This window comes from Anthonomus grandis, chromosome 10 (genome assembly GCF_022605725.1).
Source record: "Anthonomus grandis grandis chromosome 10, icAntGran1.3, whole genome shotgun sequence".
NCBI classification, from domain to species: domain Eukaryota; kingdom Metazoa; phylum Arthropoda; class Insecta; order Coleoptera; family Curculionidae; genus Anthonomus; species Anthonomus grandis.
The window spans coordinates 11,941,098-11,962,966 of record NC_065555.1 but is presented as its reverse complement, the minus strand read 5'-3'; the positions used below and the strand labels follow the sequence as shown (position 1 = coordinate 11,962,966).

General features: G+C 30.5%; 1 protein-coding gene across 6 annotated transcripts; it reads left to right on the top strand.

Annotated features, from left to right (window-relative positions):
• The first annotated feature begins 246 nt into the window (after nt 1-246).
• On the top strand, nt 247-21,682 carry LOC126741180 (glutamine-dependent NAD(+) synthetase). 6 transcript variants are annotated; one of them, XM_050447526.1, is made up of 17 exons: nt 247-411; nt 4,090-4,251; nt 4,505-4,657; nt 5,126-5,228; nt 5,285-5,393; nt 5,550-5,711; nt 6,013-6,137; nt 9,115-9,318; nt 10,696-10,846; nt 15,555-15,723; nt 15,784-15,934; nt 16,203-16,350; nt 16,470-16,579; nt 16,891-17,084; nt 19,385-19,532; nt 19,591-19,677; nt 21,269-21,682. In XM_050447526.1, the coding sequence occupies exons 2-17, from the start codon at nt 4,106-4,108 to the stop codon at nt 21,362-21,364; spliced, it is 2,256 nt and encodes a 751-aa protein (XP_050303483.1). In that variant the 5' UTR covers nt 247-411; nt 4,090-4,105; the 3' UTR covers nt 21,365-21,682. The 6 variants fall into 6 exon arrangements, with proteins under 6 accessions (XP_050303483.1, XP_050303484.1, XP_050303485.1 ...); XM_050447527.1 differs by having other exon boundaries at nt 249-411; nt 4,095-4,251; XM_050447528.1 differs by having other exon boundaries at nt 266-462; nt 4,095-4,251.
• Nucleotides 21,683-21,869: the final 187 nt, after the last annotated feature.

Genomic DNA, 21,869 nt, shown 5'->3' with positions numbered 1-21,869 from the left:
TTTAAAGGTTTACAAGTACAAATTTCATAAAGAGTCCGTGACAAGTATTATCAACTCATATTTAATACTCTTATTATTAAATTATATAATATAATAATCATATTAATAAATTGAGAAACTTTTTATATAAGTACCTAACTATTTTAAGTCAATTATTTTATTTGGCCATTATCGTATTCGCCGTCGCAAATCGCTTCACGTAGAAGCACCATAAGACATCCTCGATTTGTCTCATTTGTCGCTGCTGTCAAGTACATAACCCCATTTTTGTGGTACAATTTCAATTTTAAAAAATTATTTTAATATTTTGTTTATATATTATTAAGATTAGATTGCATATCAGTATAAAGTATTTGTGAATTTCTGTACTACAGGATCAAGTACCAAAACGGTTAATTAACACATCATTAAGTAAGTTCCAGTATTTATACTTCTAGTGCAGGTGTTTGGGGTTTTAATAAGGTACTTTATTTGTTGTTAAGTCTCCATTAGACTCAGGCCCAGGGATGTCTTACCAAGTGACTATAAGTTATGAGACACTGTGTTATATAGGCTATTATCCATAATTCACTTCTGTACATTTTTTAGCCTTAGTACAAGAGTTTTAAAGCTTCCGAAGTTACCAGTACCCTCAGTATTACAATATTAAAAAAAATTAATTGAATTAATTCAATTAATTTTAATCACAATTGTATACCTACCCTAAGATGAAGTAAACTCTATGTGTCAGTATAACACAAGTTATACAATACAACATAACAACCAGGTGGTAAGCTTTTTTATTAGAAAAAGAAGACAAACTAATATTAGAAATTTAAAGTAACAACTAAATTTTCAACTCATAAACAAAAAAATCACTTTTTTCAAAGCAGTTTATTAAAAATGTATGTTTTTTGTGGCACTTTGCCATTACGCATTATAGGTATTATCAGTGTATAGCCTTTCTTGTACTTTTAATGCCGACTCAACATCATTAAACTCTAGAGTCATTAGGTAGGAAGCTGTGGACAGATAACAAAACTCTTAATCTTTCAATTGTTAGATGGTTCTGTAGGGCATAAGGTAATAGCAGAAAAAGTTTCATGCTGAGATTCTGTCCACCTCATGAGTAAAGCCATAGCCCTAATTCTTTTACTGGAGCACCAATATGTTGGTTGATATACTTTAAAATACACTATCCCATGTCCTGAGTGTCTTTCCCTCCATTATTTTTAATCCATACATTAAAAATTCCCTGATTTTGGCTACCTACATGAATTCAAATGTGATGTAATAGAAAGGTATATACTAATATCACATTAGCAGACACTACTAGTATATAGTAATTATACAATTTGGTATTCTTCTTCTGATCCTGTGTTGGACATAATGGGTTGTCATGATAGGTGAGCCATAAAAAAATTCATGAATGGTTTATATTCAATAGACTTTCCGTAAATGCATCAAAGATCAACAAGTTAAACTTTAGCTTTAAAGGAAATTCACTTAATATACCAGGTGTGTTCTTACACATGACATTTCTAGGAGTTATTTTAGATGATAAATTAACATGGAAAACATATATATCACTGATCAGACAGAGTAAGTAGAATACTTTTCATGAAAAGGTTTTTAAGAGCTAATACATCTTTAACCACTATTTTGTCTAGCTACTGTGGTACTTTTCTGCAAATGTGTGCTATGCAATCCTGAAATGGAGCCAACATGCACAGGAAATCTTTAAGCTTCAACGTAGATGTATCGGGACTATAGTTAGGCTGGGGTATAGGGATTGTTGTAGGCGGTACTTCGGAGACCTCATGGAGTTCTATACTTACATTTCCTTGTGCCTTCATCTATCAATGTTTAGTTTTCATTATTCATTTAGTGACATTTAGTAAACATCTCACAGTTTAGAACTTATTCAGATATACACCATTACAAGACCAGATATATTAGAAATATTATAAAAGACTATCACAGGTTTTCTAGAACCAGATGAGGCTCTGACTACTATTCTGTGCAGTCCATACCTCCTATAATAATATATATTTTTAAAGGGGGTATTGGTCCAGTTTTTTAATTATTCCAGTCTATATAAGAAATCTTATATGTTTATATAAATTATAAAACTTATATATGTATTTGGTAAATTATTTATTAGGATATTATGTTGTGATTGCATTCTTATGTTTTTTTTTGGGTCTGACTTTGTTGCCTGCATTTATTTGCTGATTCTGTATGAAAGTTTGTTCTCTTTAGGTATTCTGTTTGTCATTTTTTATATGAATTGTGTTTTGATCTTAATGTGTAATAATTTAAGTTGTTACTATTTTATATTTATTTCTAGCCATTAGACTTACATCTTCATTTGTACAAATACATACTATGTAGTTTATTAATAAATATTTGATTTGATTTTAAGTGCTGGTTTGCTAGTTTTGCTGTTCTTGGCTCTTTCAGTTAAAGCCATACTTGCTTCTTTGTGTATGGTCTGCCTTGAAGGTATATGGATTGCAATATTCTCCAATAGTTACATATGAGTTACAGGAATGTAGAATAGCATCAAAATCTTGTCTCTCAGATTTCCACAAATTGATTCCAGGAAGCTTTATCCTGAATGCTATATGTCTTAGGAATGTGTGTTGAACCTCCTTGATCTTTCTGTATATGGATATTGTAATGAACATGAAAATATTTCAAGTGAGAAGGGAATTATTGAATAATAAAGTAGCCAAATGAACTCAGTGCTCTGAAAATCTCTACAACATCTCTCCATAACGCCTAACATTTGACGTGCCTTTAAAGTGATTTGATATGAAATATGCTTTATTATTCTATAACATGTTGTAAACAAAGCGCTTGTCTAGACTAAAGTGATTAAGAAATACTCCCCAAGTCTCTTATGTGTGAAACAGATTTAAGGACATTGTTATTAATATAGAATAATCAATAATAATTGACTACTACTGAAGGATAGTGCACTTATAAGCTAACCTGTTCAAGTTACCTTGCAGCCAAGCATAATAATCAGGCAATTTTCAGGTACATATTCAAGTCATGATCAGAAAGAAGCAATGAACAGTATTAAAAACATTGAGGGAAGTCATTGAAATTTGAATAACAAAGGTCCTAAGTGTGACTCCTGTAACACACAGATGGCACGGGAATCTCTCTAGATTCATAACGTTGGATTTGAGCAACATGAGTTCTACCTATCAAATTAGATTTAATCCAGCAGCAAGAATTCATTAACACCTATCCTCTTTATTTTATATACTACTTGGTGATTGACCCTGTCAAAGGTCTTAGAGTAGTCTGTGTACAAGGGATGGACCTGAAAACCTTCCTCCAGGGAATTGGCCTGAAAAAACTGTTTATTGTTGAGCTGTGATGTGTAAAAGGGATTAGTCGACACCCTGTATGTATTATTATAACTGAGGGTGTACACCACAAGATCTTTCCATTAAAGTAGATTCAAAACTGAATTAAAATTTAAAAAAAATCAAGATTGTCCTTCCTTGTCCAATTTCAAAGTCATGCTTAGGTACCCAGAGCCTTACAAAAGCATTTGCTGAGTTCTACAAGGTGTTAAAATAAATTAGTCCTGTATGCCTCATAATAACTGAGTGTGCACACCACAAGATCTAACCACTGCATGTGTATTATGTTAAATAAAGTTCTATAATTCGTGCACTTTATAATTTAAAATTTATAATTAATGCATCTCCTGATGAATTAAACTTTAACAAAGCAAAATTTGATAAAAAGTAAAACATTAATTTGCACTGACGTTTACACATGATAAATTTAGTTTAGTTTAATGTTTTGAAGCCAAATTATAAAGTTGGATTAATAAAAAACTGAAAGGTTTCTGAAAATGTCTTATGTTAAAAAATATAGTAAAAATACAATGCAATTTCAAAACTTCAACTAAAAATGTACACAATTCATGTCCAAAAATATAAATTAAATACATAGACAAGCCTAAAATTGTATTATTTGATTTCTTAAAAACATGGATCCTTTTGCTTTGTATCTTTTGGATATGTATTTATAATTTAATAACATATGTAAGTATATTTAATTTGCAATTATTAATATCTTTAGGTAAGGTAGCAGTAAAATGGGGCGAAAAGTGACAATTGCCTCTGCCACCCTCAACCAATGGGCCCTGGATTTTGAGGGTAACCTGGACAGAATTTTGCAATCAATTTTGGAAGCAAAGGAGATGGGTGCTGCATTTAGAACTGGACCAGAATTGGAGATATGGTATAGCAATCCAACTTGAACTTAACCTCTTATAAACTTAAATGTTTAAATAAGAAACAAGCTAACAACTTGCCATCATTATTAAAGTACTTGAACAAGCTTACAATTTCTTAACTCATAAGTTCCTAACGCATTTATATATGTAATAATCCACTCTATATTGTCCAGTTTTAGTTATCTAGATTAAATTAGTTGTGTGATGTTAAAAACTTATTTTTTAAAGGGAATATATTAATAGAAGGTTTATTTTTAGTGGATATAATTGCGAGGATCATTTTTTCGAAAGTGATACCTATCTTCACTCGTGGGAAGTACTTGGAGAACTCTTAACTGCTCCATTATGTAAAGACATTCTTATTGATGTTGGAATGCCTATCATGCATAAAAATGTTGCTTATAATTGCAGGTAACTCTCTTTTAAATGTTTGTATTTTTGTGTAATAATTTATTATTTATCTAATGTAACTAAATTTTGATTTTTGAAGGGAAAAGTTAAGCTATTAGAGCGTTGACTTAATTTACCAGTCGAACACACCTAAATATCACAGTATTTTGACTCTGAAGTGATTTATTAAAATTTTTTATATGGCTATTTAATTAACAGTAAGTTCACATTTAAACTTATTAGATTTGTTGTGAATGGTTTTTAAAAACTATTTTGTAGATGATTATTAGATGTAAAAAACATTTTTTTAAACTTATGAATCACATATTACTCTTTTAGGAAATTCACTTTTACATTGGCATAAGTCAACCACATTTATGTTTTGTTCATGACTTTCCTTATACCTTATAGGAATGTTTAAGGGAAATTTATTGATTTTTATTGCTTAGGTTTGATTATTTAAGAAATAATTTTAAAATTTTCTTTCAGGTTAATCTTCCTTAATAAAAAAATTTTACTTATACGTCCAAAAAAAACCTTGGCAGGAGGAGGTAACTACAGAGAAGGTAGATGGTTTGCACCATGGAAAAAAGTAAGAGGTCCGGCATTTACTGGAAGATACATTTAACTTACATTATTGTATTTTAGGATAAAACAACAGAAGATTTCTATTTACCCAGAATGATTTCAAAGATTACGGGACAAAAAGTTGTACCTATCGGTGATGCAGTTATATCTACTTTGGATACTTGCATAGGTAAATATAATTTAATTATTACAGGTACAATGATGATATATGTAAAACTGGATGTTATATGTCATTAACAATTGTATTTTAATGTGAGTTAAGATGTTCAAAATGTGCGATTAAAAATGCCCTTTTTTCTTGTATATATACAAATTTTTATTTCAGGATTTGAAATTTGTGAAGAACTTTGGTCCCCAGATAGTGCCCATATACCCTTGGCATTAGATGGAGTCGAAATTATTTGTAATGGCTCAGGAAGCCACACAGCTTTAAGAAAGAATTATGTTTTAGCAGACTTAGTAAAAACTGCCACCATGAAATGTGGAGGTAAGTCTAATTATATTTTTTGTTATTACGTTACTAAATAAATATATTATACTATTATATTATATATTGACAAAAAAGAATACTTATATTTACCTACCCTATTTTGACATCTCGGAAATGTATGTTTATTGTACCAATTTAAGACTTAAAGGTATAGAATGGGCCATAGGAATATAGAATCAAAAAATTAGCAAAGAAAAGAGTTAACACCTCCATAGTCAGTTACTTTTCTTCTCAATGTTTGCCTATGTTTGTAGTTTCTTTGTATTTATACTAGGAATAAAGCTGATTACAATTTTAGGATGTTACGTATTTAGTAATTTGAGAGGCTGTGATGGTGGAAGAGTATATTTTGAAGGTACTTCTTCAATTACTTTAAATGGAGATATATTGTCAAGAACCAGACAGTTTTCATTGGATGAAGTTGTAAGTACTATACCTACTAACAAAATTGTTATAATTCAAATTCAAAAAGTAGCTTTATTGCTATAAACAGAGTTATTGAGAAAGACCGATTTAATCTAAGTCAGTAAAACTTAGAATTAGTAGATATCAGAAAGCAAAATAGAGTTACAATATATTTTTTTTCTTAATCATACATACATGTTTGGTAATCAGGACAGCATATCATTTAAAAACTCGTCTTGAGTATAATATGCCTTAATTACAAATATCTTTTTAAATGCCAATTGGTCCTCTCGGAGACCAATTGGTAGTTTTTAACTACTGCGTCTAATGTCAATCTGACAATATCCCTTTTCTATAAGCATCTATATGACCTACTCGACCAAACAGTGCCTCTCCTTAAATACAATAAATATAAAATAAAATACCGTAGAATTTGCGAAAGAAGGAAAAACTTCATGAAATATACAGGAAAAATAAACTTCATTCAATTAAAATTGATAATGCCTATAAATCCTATATTAAAAAAAACTGAGTCATTTGTGAAAAATTATCCCAAACAATTTTGGAAATACGTTAATCAAAGGAAAAACATTCCCCGAATTTCTGCTTCGGTGGTTCTGAGTCGGTCCTCTTTTACAACACCCCAATGCATTGTCAGTGGTTTTGCTGACTTCTTTAAGAGTGTACGTAGACTTGTCGCATCCAGTGCCTACATACCTTGGCCCGGATTCCAGCTCCCATAACATACTAATAAACTCTATAACTGAAAATGAAGTGAAGACTACACTGCAAAAATTAAAAACAAACACACAGCTAGACGTGATAATTGATCCCTTCTTTTATTCTTCGAGATCATGCACAATGTTTCACAGCTCCCCTGCTCCTAATATTCAATCTTGCTATAAGAACTTACACTTTTCCAGATGTTTGGAAGACTTCTAAAATTACGCCAATAAATAAGGGCGGTGCAACAGAAAATATTGAAAATTATATACTTGCCTCCATACTGTCGAACTTCTCGAAGGCCTTTGAAATGTGTATCTATGACAGCTTATTTCTTCAACTAAAAAAGTCATATTTCTTTAAAACAACATGGTTTCTTCAGTAGAAGGTCGACCGTCATGAATTTTCACGTCACGTGTTTTCTACAAAAAACATACAAAGCTACAGGACATAGGAGACAATTAGATGTGTATTCAGATTTTTCAAAGGCCTTCGATAGGTTGGACCATGGTCTTATCATTGAAAAAATGATATCTAAGGGTTTCCATCATGGCCTTGTATAACTCTTTGTCTCCTAACTGAAAAATCGTTCCCAGTTTGTTAAATTCAATGGCTTTAAGTCAAATTGTTATCCCACACTGAGTGGTGCCCTTCATTATGTCTGAGTGCCTTTTATTTGCAGATGACTTAAACATATTTCGCATAATAGAATCTAAATAGGCTTGTGATCTACTGCAAAGAGACATTGATGCTTTAGCCCACTGGTGTACAATAATAAACTACCTTTGAATATTAAAAAAGTAAGTGTATGTCACTCTTAAATATTCGCAATGAAATTGAGCATAGTTTTTGGTTAGGTAATACTCCTCTAGAAAATGTCTACTCTATGAGGGATCTAGGGGTCATAGTTAATAACAAACTGACATTCAACAAACACATCGATGAAGTTGGTAAATCTTTCATAATCAGATTAAAAAGAGAATTTAAACGGTAGTACAGTCTTAATTTTTATATTGGCCTAATTAAGTCTAAATTACTTTATGCAGAACTGGTGTGGTTTCCCAAGCCGAATGTCTATATAGATAGACTAGAATATGTGCAGCGCGAGTTTTTAAAGTATCTATGCTTCAAAATTGAGGGAATATACCCTCCAAGGGGGTATGACCATACACTACTTCTACACTGCGCTATTCTGAGTAGCCAGCTTTTTTTATTTAAACTATGCAACTATAAAATTGATGCACCTCATCTTTTGAGCGACTTAAAGTTTTTTGTTTCTCCTATACACACTAGAAAACACTACTAACTTAGCAAGAAATACACCTTTATATCGAGCTTGCTCATGGTTTAATATTTTACACAGCAATAATGATATTGACCTGTTTATTGATACTATAGCTACATTTAAACGCAAAATAGTTGCTGTAATGATTATGACCTTATAACCATTAAATATTTCTATACATTAAACTCTCCATTTAATTCTCTCTTGCCTGTGGTATACTCTGAAATTGTGAGCTTAAAATTTCGGCTGTTTCTGAGTCAAATCAATTATTTTTCACCCAAGCTGCCTAAAGTATTTAGTTTTTGCAATTTATTGGTTATGTATAATTACTTTTTATCTGTTAAGCAAATGTCTTATTATTAGGAATTTCCTGTTAGACAATGTTGGGTAAATATATAAATAAATCTGATGAGTTAAGTTTTCTTATTCAAAGAGGAAGGTGATTAAACATTTTCTTAGAAGATGTAAATAAAACATCATCTCACTTGGTCTACACATTCAGACCAATGGGAAACTGAAGGGTGTATGTAAGACGAGTTCTAAACAAACTGCCTCCTACAATTTCCTGCTTGTACTTTTTTAAACACCATAGGGTCAACATTTTATTTTGCACAAAAAGATGCCGACGAGATTCACGACACCTCACTCTACAAAGTGCTCTTTTTTGCAGGACAAATACTGTATTAAATAGATAATGGGCACATGATCACCAGAAACAAATCCCATATCGAAATTATGACTCCACATGATAAGCATTTTTTGCCACGTAAAAGTCGTAAAAGTTCTAGAAATTATTCTAAGGGCAAAATAACCTGATCAGACCCTACTGCACCCTTTAATTATGTATTTCTGAAATTTGAGTCTGCAATAAATTCTCAATTCTAAAAACTTATAACATATATTTCGTAAAAAAACTTAAGAGGATTCTTAAATAATAAATTAAAAGAAATAAAATAATAACAGAAATTTATAGTTAGTTTGTTTTAGGAAGTTATTACAGCTACAATAGACCTGGAAGATATCAGATGCTACAGAAACAGTATTAGATCCTACGCATATCAAGCCTCAGGTAGTTCAAGTTATCCGAGGATATCAATTGACTTCTCATTATCTCCGGAAAATGATTTTACACTACCCACTGCACAACCAATTGACTTGATTTCTCTTAGTCCTGAAGAAGAAATCGCGTTGGTAATTAAATATACTTTGGTCATTTATATTCAAAGATACATATAATGATTTGTTTTTGGCAAATACAAAGTACTTATAAATTAAAAATCTTGAGCTATATTCGTGAAGTATGACAATCTTAGAACTTTGAAAGGCTAGAATTAGTAAACAACAACTTTGTTTGAGTTCAACATGTGCTTAGGGGCAAGAGGGGTGTTTTGTTTACAAACATATTTATCGATTCTCTGTTGTCAAGTTTACACTCATTTTCAAAAGAGGAAATTTTCAGCTATATATTAACATAATGTTAATTTAATTTATTGATGTTAGATTTTGGATTAAAAATAACAAGTAGAATTAGATATATGTTATTCTAAGCGCAAAAATAAACCTTCAAAGCAAAAAAAATTATTAACATTCTTATTCCTAAAACCACTGCAAAAAATTTGAATGTAAAAAAAATTCAAAGTTGATGTCATCTTGACAAACGGCTTTGTGTTTACATTCGGCATTTGTGATGTTCTGTATTTTTTTCTTTAATTTTTGGTTGAAAAAGGAAGAAGGTTGAGTCATTTCAGTGTTTTCGTGAATTGTTACGATAGTAAAAACTTGTGCCGCACCATGGAAAAAGGCCATTTAAGCCGATCTTTTCACAATTAAATACCGATATTGTCATAACCTCATATCAAGGGACAACCGTCGTCATAAACGTAGAATAACAAAAACTTATTAAGAAATCTGTAATAAATATAAAATATTTAATTTCTATAACAATTATTATTTTTATTAGATAAGTAGCTTTACTTTAATGAAATACGTTAAACAAATGCAAAAAAAAAATTATAAACGGTAATATTGTTTATAATTTAAAACATAATCTATTAATAATAAATATTTATCATGTAAATATTTTTTGACAACGTCACTGGTAAAGATTGTATTGGTGGAATTGACAATACGATCGAGCGGCGTTGCAATGTCGTTGACTTTTTTATAGAGTATTTCATTTATCATATTTTATTAAAGAGGAATAGTATTGTTTTGCGCCTGTCAAAATAAATGACAATTTTTTATAATATTCTAAAGAGTGTTTTTTTTGCCATTTCTACATAAGCATTAGGCATCATTGTGTCAGGGATGTTGCAAACAAACAAACGACCCATAGTTCCACGGCAATACTAATTCTAGCCTTTTAATTTTCTAAGATGATTATATTTTTACTTATATGGTCATCAAAATATTGATAAGATCATATTTTCAACTTTCTCTAAATCAAAAAAATGTGTGTATTTTTAAATTAATGCATATATTGTTCAATTAACTTCTAATATTGTCTTTAAGTTAAATAGTAAAACCTCGATATAAACCCTATAAAACCAGAACTTATTTCGGTTTTAGGGTCCAGCTTGTTGGCTTTGGGATTATCTAAGACGATCAGGCCAAGGTGGTTTTTTTCTTCCATTAAGTGGAGGTATAGATTCGTCAAGTACTGCCGTGATTGTATATTCCATGTGTAGACTAATTTTGGAGAATATACAAAAGAGCCGAGGTTAGTATTCGGGTATACTAATTTAAGAACTTTATATATGTATGTTACTTAACTATGTTAGGTAAGATACATACAGTGCATCCGAAAAGTTATGTCTAAATTCATTCAAAATTCAGGGGTGTGTTCGAAAAAAAAAAACGCTCGGACCCGTCGATTTTTATTTCAAGTTGCGCATTTTTGTACGTGAAGTCTGTATATACAGGGTTGCTCAAAAATAAATTACGACCATCAACTTCATTTTTTCAAACGAAAGCACCTTTTTTTTATTTAATCTTTGAATTTCGCGTGGAATTCTACGTATGTTTCATGCATCATGTCCTATACCTAAAGTCAACAGTTATCGAAAAAAAGACGAACAAACATTATTATTGAAGTTCACCTACGAATCACCTTATCTCCGAGAATTTTTATACAGAGCAAAATTCCATTTATTTGTGTTTTTTTATTGTTGGCTGATGACCGTGTTATTTCATAGAAACTGCATGACAGTTGTACACCAAACAGATATTGTCAAGTGTGAAGTGTATAAGCAAAGTTGCGGTTTTCACAATGGTAAAGTTAACGGAACGAAAAAAAAATTCTGAATGAAAAGAAATTCTGTGCATGGTTGGGTTTGGTGATAGAACACGTACTCAAAGAAAAGCTGCTCACTTATTCAATGAAATCCGATATGTCAAAAGGTTGTGAGTAGAATAGAGGCTAAATTTAGAGAATTCGGCCATGTTAGAGATCTGCTGAGATGCTGAAATCTGGTCGTCCTGCTCCAGATGAAAATAAACAACTTGACGTTTTGCTTCCTTTGAAAGAAAATCCATGCACTCCTCTGTCGCAGATTGGGGCAAATTTACACATGACGAAATCTATAGTTCACCGAATAGTTAAAAAGCACAAATATCACCCCTATAAAGTTATTCCTGTGCAAGAGTTATTTGATGACGATTTCGATAGGTGAAATGAGTTTTGTGAACGCTTACAAAACATGTGCAATCTAAATAATAATTTAGTAACAAATATTATTTTTTCCGATGAAGCCACGTTCTGTTTGAATGGTAGTGTGAACAGACAAAATTTTCGATATTGAGCAACAGAAAATCCGCATTGGATGATGGAGGTAAACACCCAGTACCCTCAAAAACTAAATGTGTGGTGTGGAATAGTGCGCGGAAGAGTAATAGTTCCCTTTTTCTTTGAACAGACTTTAACGGGACTAGTGTATCTCTATTTTCTCTAATTTGAATTAGTTCCAACATTACTAGCTTTATTTCCAAATCCATTGGACCCAGACTATCCTGACGAAGAACTCATTTTCCAGCAAGATGGCGCTCCTCCGCACTATGCTGCCACTGTGCGTACATTTTTGGATGAAACTTTTCCCAATTGTTGGATAGGAAGGAGGGGATCCATCGAATGGCCTGCTAGGTCGCCTGACCTAACACCAATGGACTTTTTTTGTAGGGATACCTCAAGTCGAAGGTATTTGTTAATAGGCGAAATAATCTAGACGACTTGAAAGAGAGAATTCGCAGAGAAGTGCGCCCCATAACTCCGACAATGATTGAAAATGTGCAACGAAACTTTATTGATCGCCTTGAATATTGTCAAGCCGTGAATGGCAACCATTTTGAACATTTAACTTAATTTTTGTTCTTTTTTTATTTGTTACATGAATCGTCTTTTTTCGATAACTGTTGACTTTAGGTATGATGCATGAAACATACGTAGAATTCCACGCGAAATTCAAAGATGAATTTAAAAAAAAGTGCTTTCATTTGAAAAAATTAAGTTTGATGGTCGTAATTTATTTTTGAGCAACCCTGTATATACAAACTTTACGTACAAAAATGCTCAACTTGAAATAAAAATCGACGGGTCCGAGCGTTTTTTTTCCAAACACACCCCTGAATTTTAAATGAATTTAGACATAACTTTTGGGATGCACTGTACACAATATCAGATATCGAAATGCTTTTTATGGCTAACCATTTAGTTGAAAATTTCGTTTATCTTTCGCCTATCATCTCTTAAGTACCTTAAATATTCGATTTTTATTTACCTTCAAATATAGGGTGTCCCAATAGCACAATAAGAACGCACATTTTCAATTGCTCGGCTTTTTTTTTACCACAATAGGTAAAAAACATAAAAAATTGGGCAGAAAATGCAATAAGTGTGAACAGCGAACAATATCGTAACATGGTCATTTAATTTTTATGGCTTCAGTTGGATCTAAAAGGCATGTGGTAATAACAGGCTGATGCGACATGTCACATACAGTTGTTATTCAGGAATGTTTCCCGGTCGTGTCATGTCATGCAATGGAGACCAGAACTGGCCCGCAAGATCGTGCGATTTAACGCTTTGTGATTTCTTTCTTTGGGGTTACTTCAAATCACTCGTATACACTAATAATCATTAAAAAGTCACAGTTGAAAAACCAAATTAAACGTGTTATTAGCGTATTGGGCCAAAGCTAAAATAAAATTGACAATTTCTGAAAATGAATAAGAGTCTGTCACTAAAGTCGAGGCGACCATTTACCATATATTGTTTTTCACGGTTAATTGCAGTGTATTAGCTTTATATTAAAATATAAGTAACATTCAATTTAAAATAAGTTCTGACTTTTATTTCACAATTAAAATGTACGTTATTATTAGGACATTTACTACGTAAAAGATTAGACTATTTTAGTAATTATAAAAACAAAATAATTAATAAAAATAATAAAAGTATTTTAATTTCAGAACGATTTACAAAGCATTTTTAATTTACTTATAGCTAAGTCTATTTTAAAATGCGTAAATAGCAGAAGCAGCTTTTTAAGTCGTATAATTTATTTGAAACTTAATACTAACAGTATAAAATAAATAAAGTTTTATAAAATTCCGGTATAGAAGTAAATAATGATTTTAAAATATAAGAAAATACAGTTAGTTTACTGAAATGAAATTTACTATTTTAGAATACGAGAAGGTGACAGCCACGTTAACATACATCTGGTTCCTTTGTGAAACCATTAACTTTTAAATTTACGTTTAAAGGTCGTTAAAGATGGATCTGACTTGATCCTATTGGGAATAAAATTAAAAAGTAAATAGTATTATAAGTAAACAATCCCTGAAATATAGAAGTTTTATGCTTTGTAACTGTGTAATATTCTTGTATATGCTTTAACAGCCCATGTAGTTAGTTCTAAATATCATTGTGATATACAGGATAACCCTGTATTTTTAATTAAGCCACCAGACTGGCGCAACAAAATAACAACAACAAAGAGAGTAACTTACAGTTCTTAACTATAGTTTTTTAAATTTATATTTTTAAAGTAATTCACTTTAAAGATCTAAGTCAATACATATTATCTGTAGTGAAAATGTATTGGCAATAAAAAAGATAGATTTTGTATTTCCTTACATAGTAAATCAAGGCATTAAAACATTTTGCTTTCTATCATTCTGTTTTTCTCAATGATCGATTCTTATTAATTTCACTCTAGGGTACCTTACAGTATAGGATAGTTATATTTCCAATAACTAATCTTTTTATTAAATAAAAGTTTAGGAAGTACATACAGGTGTACGACACTAATATAGGTACACATAAATATATTGGTCAGTATTATTTTATAAATGAAAATCTTATAAACAACATTTAAAAATAACAAAAATACTTAGGTTAAAATCTATAATTTAATACGTAAACATAGGGAGATATGTGATCAGTTAAGTTTCATAATATAGGTAGGATTTTTTTTTTAAAATGGGCCTACTATTGTCAAAATATGGTGAACGTTTTTCTACTTTTCTTATTCTTTTTCTCCTATTTTTTTCTTCTATTTCCTTTCTTTTTTAAATTTAGAGACTGTGACAGAAAAGGTAATATTTCGCCAAGTAAGACTCTAAATAACTGAGTATGGCCTTGTATTTAAAAACGAACATTTCGCAAAAGGCCAGGTTGTACTCCAAAATATGTGGTACGGATATTGGATCAGAAGTAGCTACAATTAATAGTTCTTCCCAACTAATGATAAGTCTTGAATATACGTAGCAAATAAATTTAATCAACTGATATCCCTAAAAAATAATTGATGTTTGTGGTTAGACTTACAACATACTTATATGAAGAAGGACATTATAGAAAACCGAAGAAGTAGGACTAATTTTATATTAACAAACCACAGCTGCTAAAATATAATTTTTTTTATTGAGGAATATTTTTATATTCCTGTATTACTAAAAATAATAAATAGCTTTTATAGTACATTATAATTTACAATAAATTCTTATTTAAAATTATCTTCCCTAACCAAAATATTTTTATTGATTTTTATATAGTCTTGCACACTGCTATAAATGCATACTGAGAAATTGGCAAAGTACGGCATACTGGAAAATAAAAAGCAGTTTAGTTTCCATACTCTAAACTTCTAACGTTGATGTAAAAGTTAATAATTAAAAGATTTTGAAAATTAAAAAAAAAAACAGTATCACTTAGCTCGCGTTGACCATGGTACATGGCTAAGTCAGTAATAGTACTTTTAAATGTAGAATATGTTTCTAGGATTTAACGTTTAAATATGTTTAATCTAAATAAAAAATTCAGCCTATACCTCTTAACTAGCAAAAAAAGAATACTTAATTTAAATTAATTAATTATTATTAAACAGTCAAACAAAATAATTAAAAATATATTTATTAACATTATTTAGATCCAAAAGTATTGGCTGATATTAGAAGAATAACAGCTGATGCCGAATATAATCCAAAATCTCCTCAAGAACTATGCAATCGAATCCTAGTGACCTGCTATATGGGAACCGAAAACTCTTCTAAAGAAACCAAAAGTAGGGCAAGTGGTTTAGCTGCTGCCATAGGAAGGTATATTATTAAGGTTTACCTTTTATGAGATTTAATCGTAAACTGGGAATTTGTTTTTAGTTACCATCTTAATATAGTCATCGACAAAGCCGTAAGCGCTTGTCTAGAAATATTCAGTACTATTACGGGGTTGTTTCCTAAATTTGCTTCAAATGGTGGCTGTGATAGACAGAATATGGCTTTGCAGAATATCCAGGCACGATTGCGTATGGTAAGATTATTTATTTTACAATCTATAGAGGATTTTAATTATCAATATGACAATTTACAAATATTTAGTTATTATCTTTAATGAACAAGTGATTTAATTATGATATAAAAATATTTAATATATTAATACATTCGAGATTTCCCACTATAATACTAAGAAGATTAATTGAATTTTCAGCAATTTTTGTGATCCTCCAATTTTCTAATCAGAGTCTTCTAAAATTCATCTTTTCAATAAAAAAAAATTCAACGGTTTTTATTTCGTTTAGGTATTAAGTTATCTATTTGCTCAATTGGTATTATGGGCCAGAGGAAGACCCGGAGGTCTATTAGTTCTTGGTTCTGCTAACGTAGATGAAGCCCTAAGAGGTTATATGACAAAATATGATTGTTCCAGTGCCGACATAAATCCTATTGGTAAGAAAATTTTACCTATTTATATACACACAAAAAATATTGATAAAGTCAGAACTTAAGGAATGTATGGCACTTTTGTAAATTTTTCTGATCTTTTCATTACACCGTTCTAATTTTAGGAGGAATTTCTAAAACTGATCTTCGAAAGTTCATCTCTTACGCCAAAGATAATTTTAATATTCCAGTTTTGGGAGAAATTTATAGCGCTCCTCCTACTGCAGAATTGGAGGTAATTTACTTAAAAAACTTGATTTACCTTTAATTTTTACCGTGTAATATATATTTTTAATTGGCACATCATTTTAACTCTATGATAATATTAACAACTGTCATATATTTTAAAAGATCCATTTAAAATAAAAAGCTTTCCCTTAATATTTTTTTGGTATTTGGCTGGGCACAAAATCGATTATTTTAACCAAAAAAAGCACTAGTCTTATTTTTTTAAATTGAGAAACATATTTTAGCCCATTAGTTTCTTTAAATACTTATAGTGAGACAGTTTTTATTAAATCAGTATCGAGCGTAACTTATTTTTAGCCATTGGTACAAGGTAAAATCGCACAAACCGACGAGCAAGATATGGGCATGACCTACGACGAACTAAGCCAGTTCGGTAGATTGAGAAAAATTAGTAATTGTGGGCCGTATTCGATGTATTGTAAGCTAGTTCAAACTTGGACGAACAGTTGTTCACCGAAGCAAGTGGCTGATAAAGTAAAGCATTTTTTTAGGTAAGTTAATTATTCTTTTGTTCAGTTTATTTGGACAATTTTTTTCACTGACAAATGTTTTTCGTCGATATCAAACTATAATAATAAATAATATAATAAATAATATAAAAATATAATATTTTTATAACTATATTAGCGTCTCATACTGTGCGAAAATACCAGGTTATGAGTAGATTTAAAGGAATGCCTCTAAAGATGCCAGATTTCAGCTAATGGAAGCTACTACCTTGCGGAAGGTTTTATTTGATTTAGAAGGACAACAATTTAAAAAAATCTGTTGGAATTATGGAAAAAGCGCCCATAAGTGTCGAGAAATCAGCCTTCGAAAATTGAGATTTTTATTTTTTTGTATATTTGGTAACACTATTAGTAATAAAAAAGTAAACAAAGATAAGAGTAAGTCTATCCAGGCCCATAATAATCATAAATTATAAAATAATAAATACCTACAATTTAAAAAGTTTTTTTGTTTTAAAAGAAAAAAGGTAAAGTTTTTCACGCAGGTAGGGAGCAGTTTATGATTAAAAACTGCCAAGTTGACATATTTTTACAGAAACTCTATCATATTTTTTTTAAGTGAATAAGCTTTAAAGTATATTCTGACTTTTTAATGACAGTAGAAACATGTAATTTAAGGCGCATACCCACAAACACTTTGAAAGGAATGGTAAATTTGCAAAACCCTGGATCTGCCAGTATTTTACAAGCTTAAACAAATCAGAAACATACATCAGAGATAAGACAGATCCCAAAACAGATCTTGAAGGTACTCTTAGATGTTATATACATATGTGGTATTTTAAGAAGTTTTATCTTCCAAGACCACCATTTACTTTCTGTAGGATAAGTAAAATCCATAAAACGTTTGAGAAACATCGTCAAAGCCATAAGTCAATTTTGCTAAAAGCAAATGATAATCTAAGGTGTCAAATGCTTTGGAAAAGTCAAGCATTATAAGTGCGGTAGTCAGAGCTAAGTGACAAAACCAATTCTAAATGTATAGCACGTGTACTTAAGCATACGAATACAGCAACCCAACTCTTTAAGATCTTACATCCGCGTCCACGTCGGTCCTTTACCAGGAAAGGACTTGCATAATCAACCCCTACCTTTATAAAAGGCAACACTTGCTGTGGGTAGATCGCCCATTATTGGTTGAATGAATTGAGGACTGTATCTACAGCATTTTACGCAGTTGTGAACTATTTTACGTGCAAGATTACGGCCTGCAATGAGCCAAAAAGTCTCTCGCACGTGTGACAACAATAATTGTGGTCCTGCATGTAATAAACCCTTCATGCTCGTAGTGCATAATTAATTTAGATAAAACATTACTTGAAGAGAGCACTATAGGATATTTTTTCGAAATTAAATATTCTGAGTTGGACAGCCGCCCTCCAACTCTCAAAATTTCTTGCTCGTCTATAAAAGGATGCAAGCTAAGAATATTACTTGTTTTTGGAAGCTGATGCTTAGAAGATAAAAATTATCAGAAATAAAAATTATCAGAAGTAAAATTTATAGAAATTGAAAAGTCATTAATTTGCGGCTGTATAAATTTTTCTAAAACTGTAGAGATTAAACTGATCGGATGATTAAAATTGGTCTAATGGTTTTAAGAAAGAAGTTATCCACATGTCAGGGAAATACCCAGTTTCTAGGCAACAGCTTATAATATACAAAAAAATAGTTTTGCCTATATTTACCTTAACAAACACTCCAAGTAATCAGAAAAGACAAGGTCAGTAAAAACTACAAAGCTTTTAAAAATTTGCCGCACATAGAGAGCTACAACGCAACCCCTATCACGCCGATTTTCTATAAATAATTTGTTGGATCTACCATGCGTAATAATTTTTTGTTAGTTATGCGTATTTTCTAGTTTTTTCCTGCTCTGAGATCCTTCGGCATACATCTTTCTAATGGATTCGAGGTCTTAACGACTTAACCCTATGGTTTGTTTATTCACGGAGCGTCACCTATCAGCTAATTGTCTATACAATGTGTCAATCAACTGAATTAGCTTATTAAAATGCCAGAACTCGGGTAATAAAAGAGCGATAACCATCGGAATTATGAAGAGAGCGTTCATAGGTGTAGAGAAACCGGCTTTCAAGTTTGGGATTTTTAATTTTTTGGCTACCTATTTATGACCGAATATGAGCAGATCTGGTGGAATTAACGCACTTTGAAAATTGCCAAAAATTCAATTTTTGACGATATTTTTGAGTACCGAGTTACTGGCTTCGACTTCGACTAATATAAATAGCATGCAAAAAATCATATTTTTTTTTTTATAGATGTTATGCCATTAACAGACATAAAATGACCGTTTTGACACCATCATACCATGCGGAATCATACAGCCCTGATGATAACAGATTTGACTTAAGACCTTTCTTAATTAGAGCCAATTGGTCTTGGCAATTCAGGGCTATTGATAAACAGGTAATTAATTATATTTTAATATTAAGTTATTTTACTGAAATAAATCTTTGTTATTTAGTTAGAATATTTGAATAGCGTCAAGAGAAGCTCTTCAGGCAGCAATAACTTATCAAAGAAACCTAGTAAATCAAGAACTGGAGTAACGGTATAGTATAGGGCTTTTGTTTAAATAAAATTACAAGTTTATTTTGTTGACCTCGCTGCAAATGGCACCCGCTCGGTTAGTGAAATTTAGTGTATAATGGATTATGTTACTTATTTTTGTTAAATTGAAGTAGTTAATTAGTGTAACAAATTTACGCACAAAACTTATCTGTCCTGCTGACACACATTCATTCCCTAAAACTCTTGGACTAAAAGATGTTTAACGAACCTCAAGAATCTGCTGTTCACCATGATTGCGTCCATTGCTTATGAGACAACATATAAGATAAGACTAGGAAATACTAGTACAGCATTCATATTTTATTAAGACCTCAACTTAATTTAAAAATAGTTTGTCATATTTAGTTATATTATATTAAATAATAAGCTTAAAACATACTTTTTATTTAAAATTCTGTTTTAAATATAAGTATATTAATTTTTTGCCAGCAGGTAAATAAAATATAACATTTTTATTTAATATTGTTGAAAATTCTCAACTTATAAGTACATCGTTAGTAAGAAATAAATGAAAGAAAGATGAAGAAAGAAATACATGACTAATATGCTTTTCGCATGTAGCTCTTCTTTATTTAACATAAATAATACAGGATGTTTTTTCATTGAGTGTAAATATTTAAGAGGGTGATTTTTGACTTAATAACGTACGCTCTAAGCCTATTAATTTTCAAGAAAAATGCGAAACGCACATTGCGTGTGTGCTCTTAAAAGGCATATTTATATGTGTCACGTATATACCATATCTGACTTGGGATATCACAACGATGTTCAGGGTATATTTGAGGTTACTATAAAAACATCCCAGCAATATTGTTTAACATTTTTACACATACATCTGGATTATATTCAAATTCAAAACATGCTTTATTATCATAATTACATCATATTTATTGACAAAGGCTAGTAAAGATTTTAAAAAATTATGTAAAAGTAAAAATACGAAGTCAAAAATCTGAAACGTAAAAGTTCTTTCATATATTGGAATTCGCGATACACAATTGTTTCATTAAAAAAGGTACTTACAAATTTACACTATATGTAAAAAGAGGAAGAAAGTTTACAAACTATAAAATACTTTCCTTTTTAAGAATTTTCCGATTGAGCCTTTAAAACTTGTAAATGTTTCAGCGCTCTTTATAAGCACTGGAAGATGGTTAAATATGTCTATGCTTAAATAAATTAATTCCTGGTTATTCGCTTCTATTATTATATTATTGAGTATGGTGGTGTTTTTCATAATTATTATTATATTATTAAATAAAAATTATATTTGGTAGATACAGGTAAATTTAAAGCTTAATAGCTTAGTTTCGCCAACGTTAAAGGATAGGAGGTTAGCATCGCACCTTTGCTTAACCTTTATTAAGTCTTCGGAGACATTGCTCATTAGTGATTGCTGATCTTTAAGTGATTGCTGATTTTTAATTCTTTTTTAATAAGTGTTTATCTAATTTTTATGAAGTATACTGAAAACTTTAAAAATCTTTGCCAATATATTTTTTTAAGTTTTAGAAACTCTGCTTCTATTTTATTATAAGAACTTTGCACCAATTTCTTTATTTCTTTTATAGAAAATATCAAGGTCAATTCCAATTGCTGGCAAAAAATCAATAAGAAAGCAGCATTATTACTTCTTCTTTCGGCAACTTCTAAGAAACTGTAAATAAAAATATAACATTTAGCTTCAATATATACGAAAATCTAAATGAAATACGTACTAAAATAATGGCTGTAAGTAAAATAACGTAACCCAAATGCGTGCTGTATGTAGTCACTTGTATTGTACAAAAATGTAATTTAAGTCTTGTTATCTAAAATTAGCTTATAGTAACCTTATATCAGTGAGTATGTATTTTACACCTGCTATTTCACATCCTTATTAATATCGTTGTTAATTATGTTAATAATATTTTATAGATATGTGCTATTATACTGTTTTGTGAAAATACGTCCAATTAATTGAAATAAAAATATTTGCAATTGTATATACCAGAGTAGTTTGCTTTTAACCAAGGAAAATTTACAGTAGCTTGAATTTTTAAGTCTTGGAGATCTTTACCGATGGATAATACATAAAGGAAAATATGTTTACTTGAAGTTTCTGCCATAGATTCCCATTTTTTTAACACGCTTTTAACGTAAAGAACAATTGTAAAATGCTTTATTAAATTC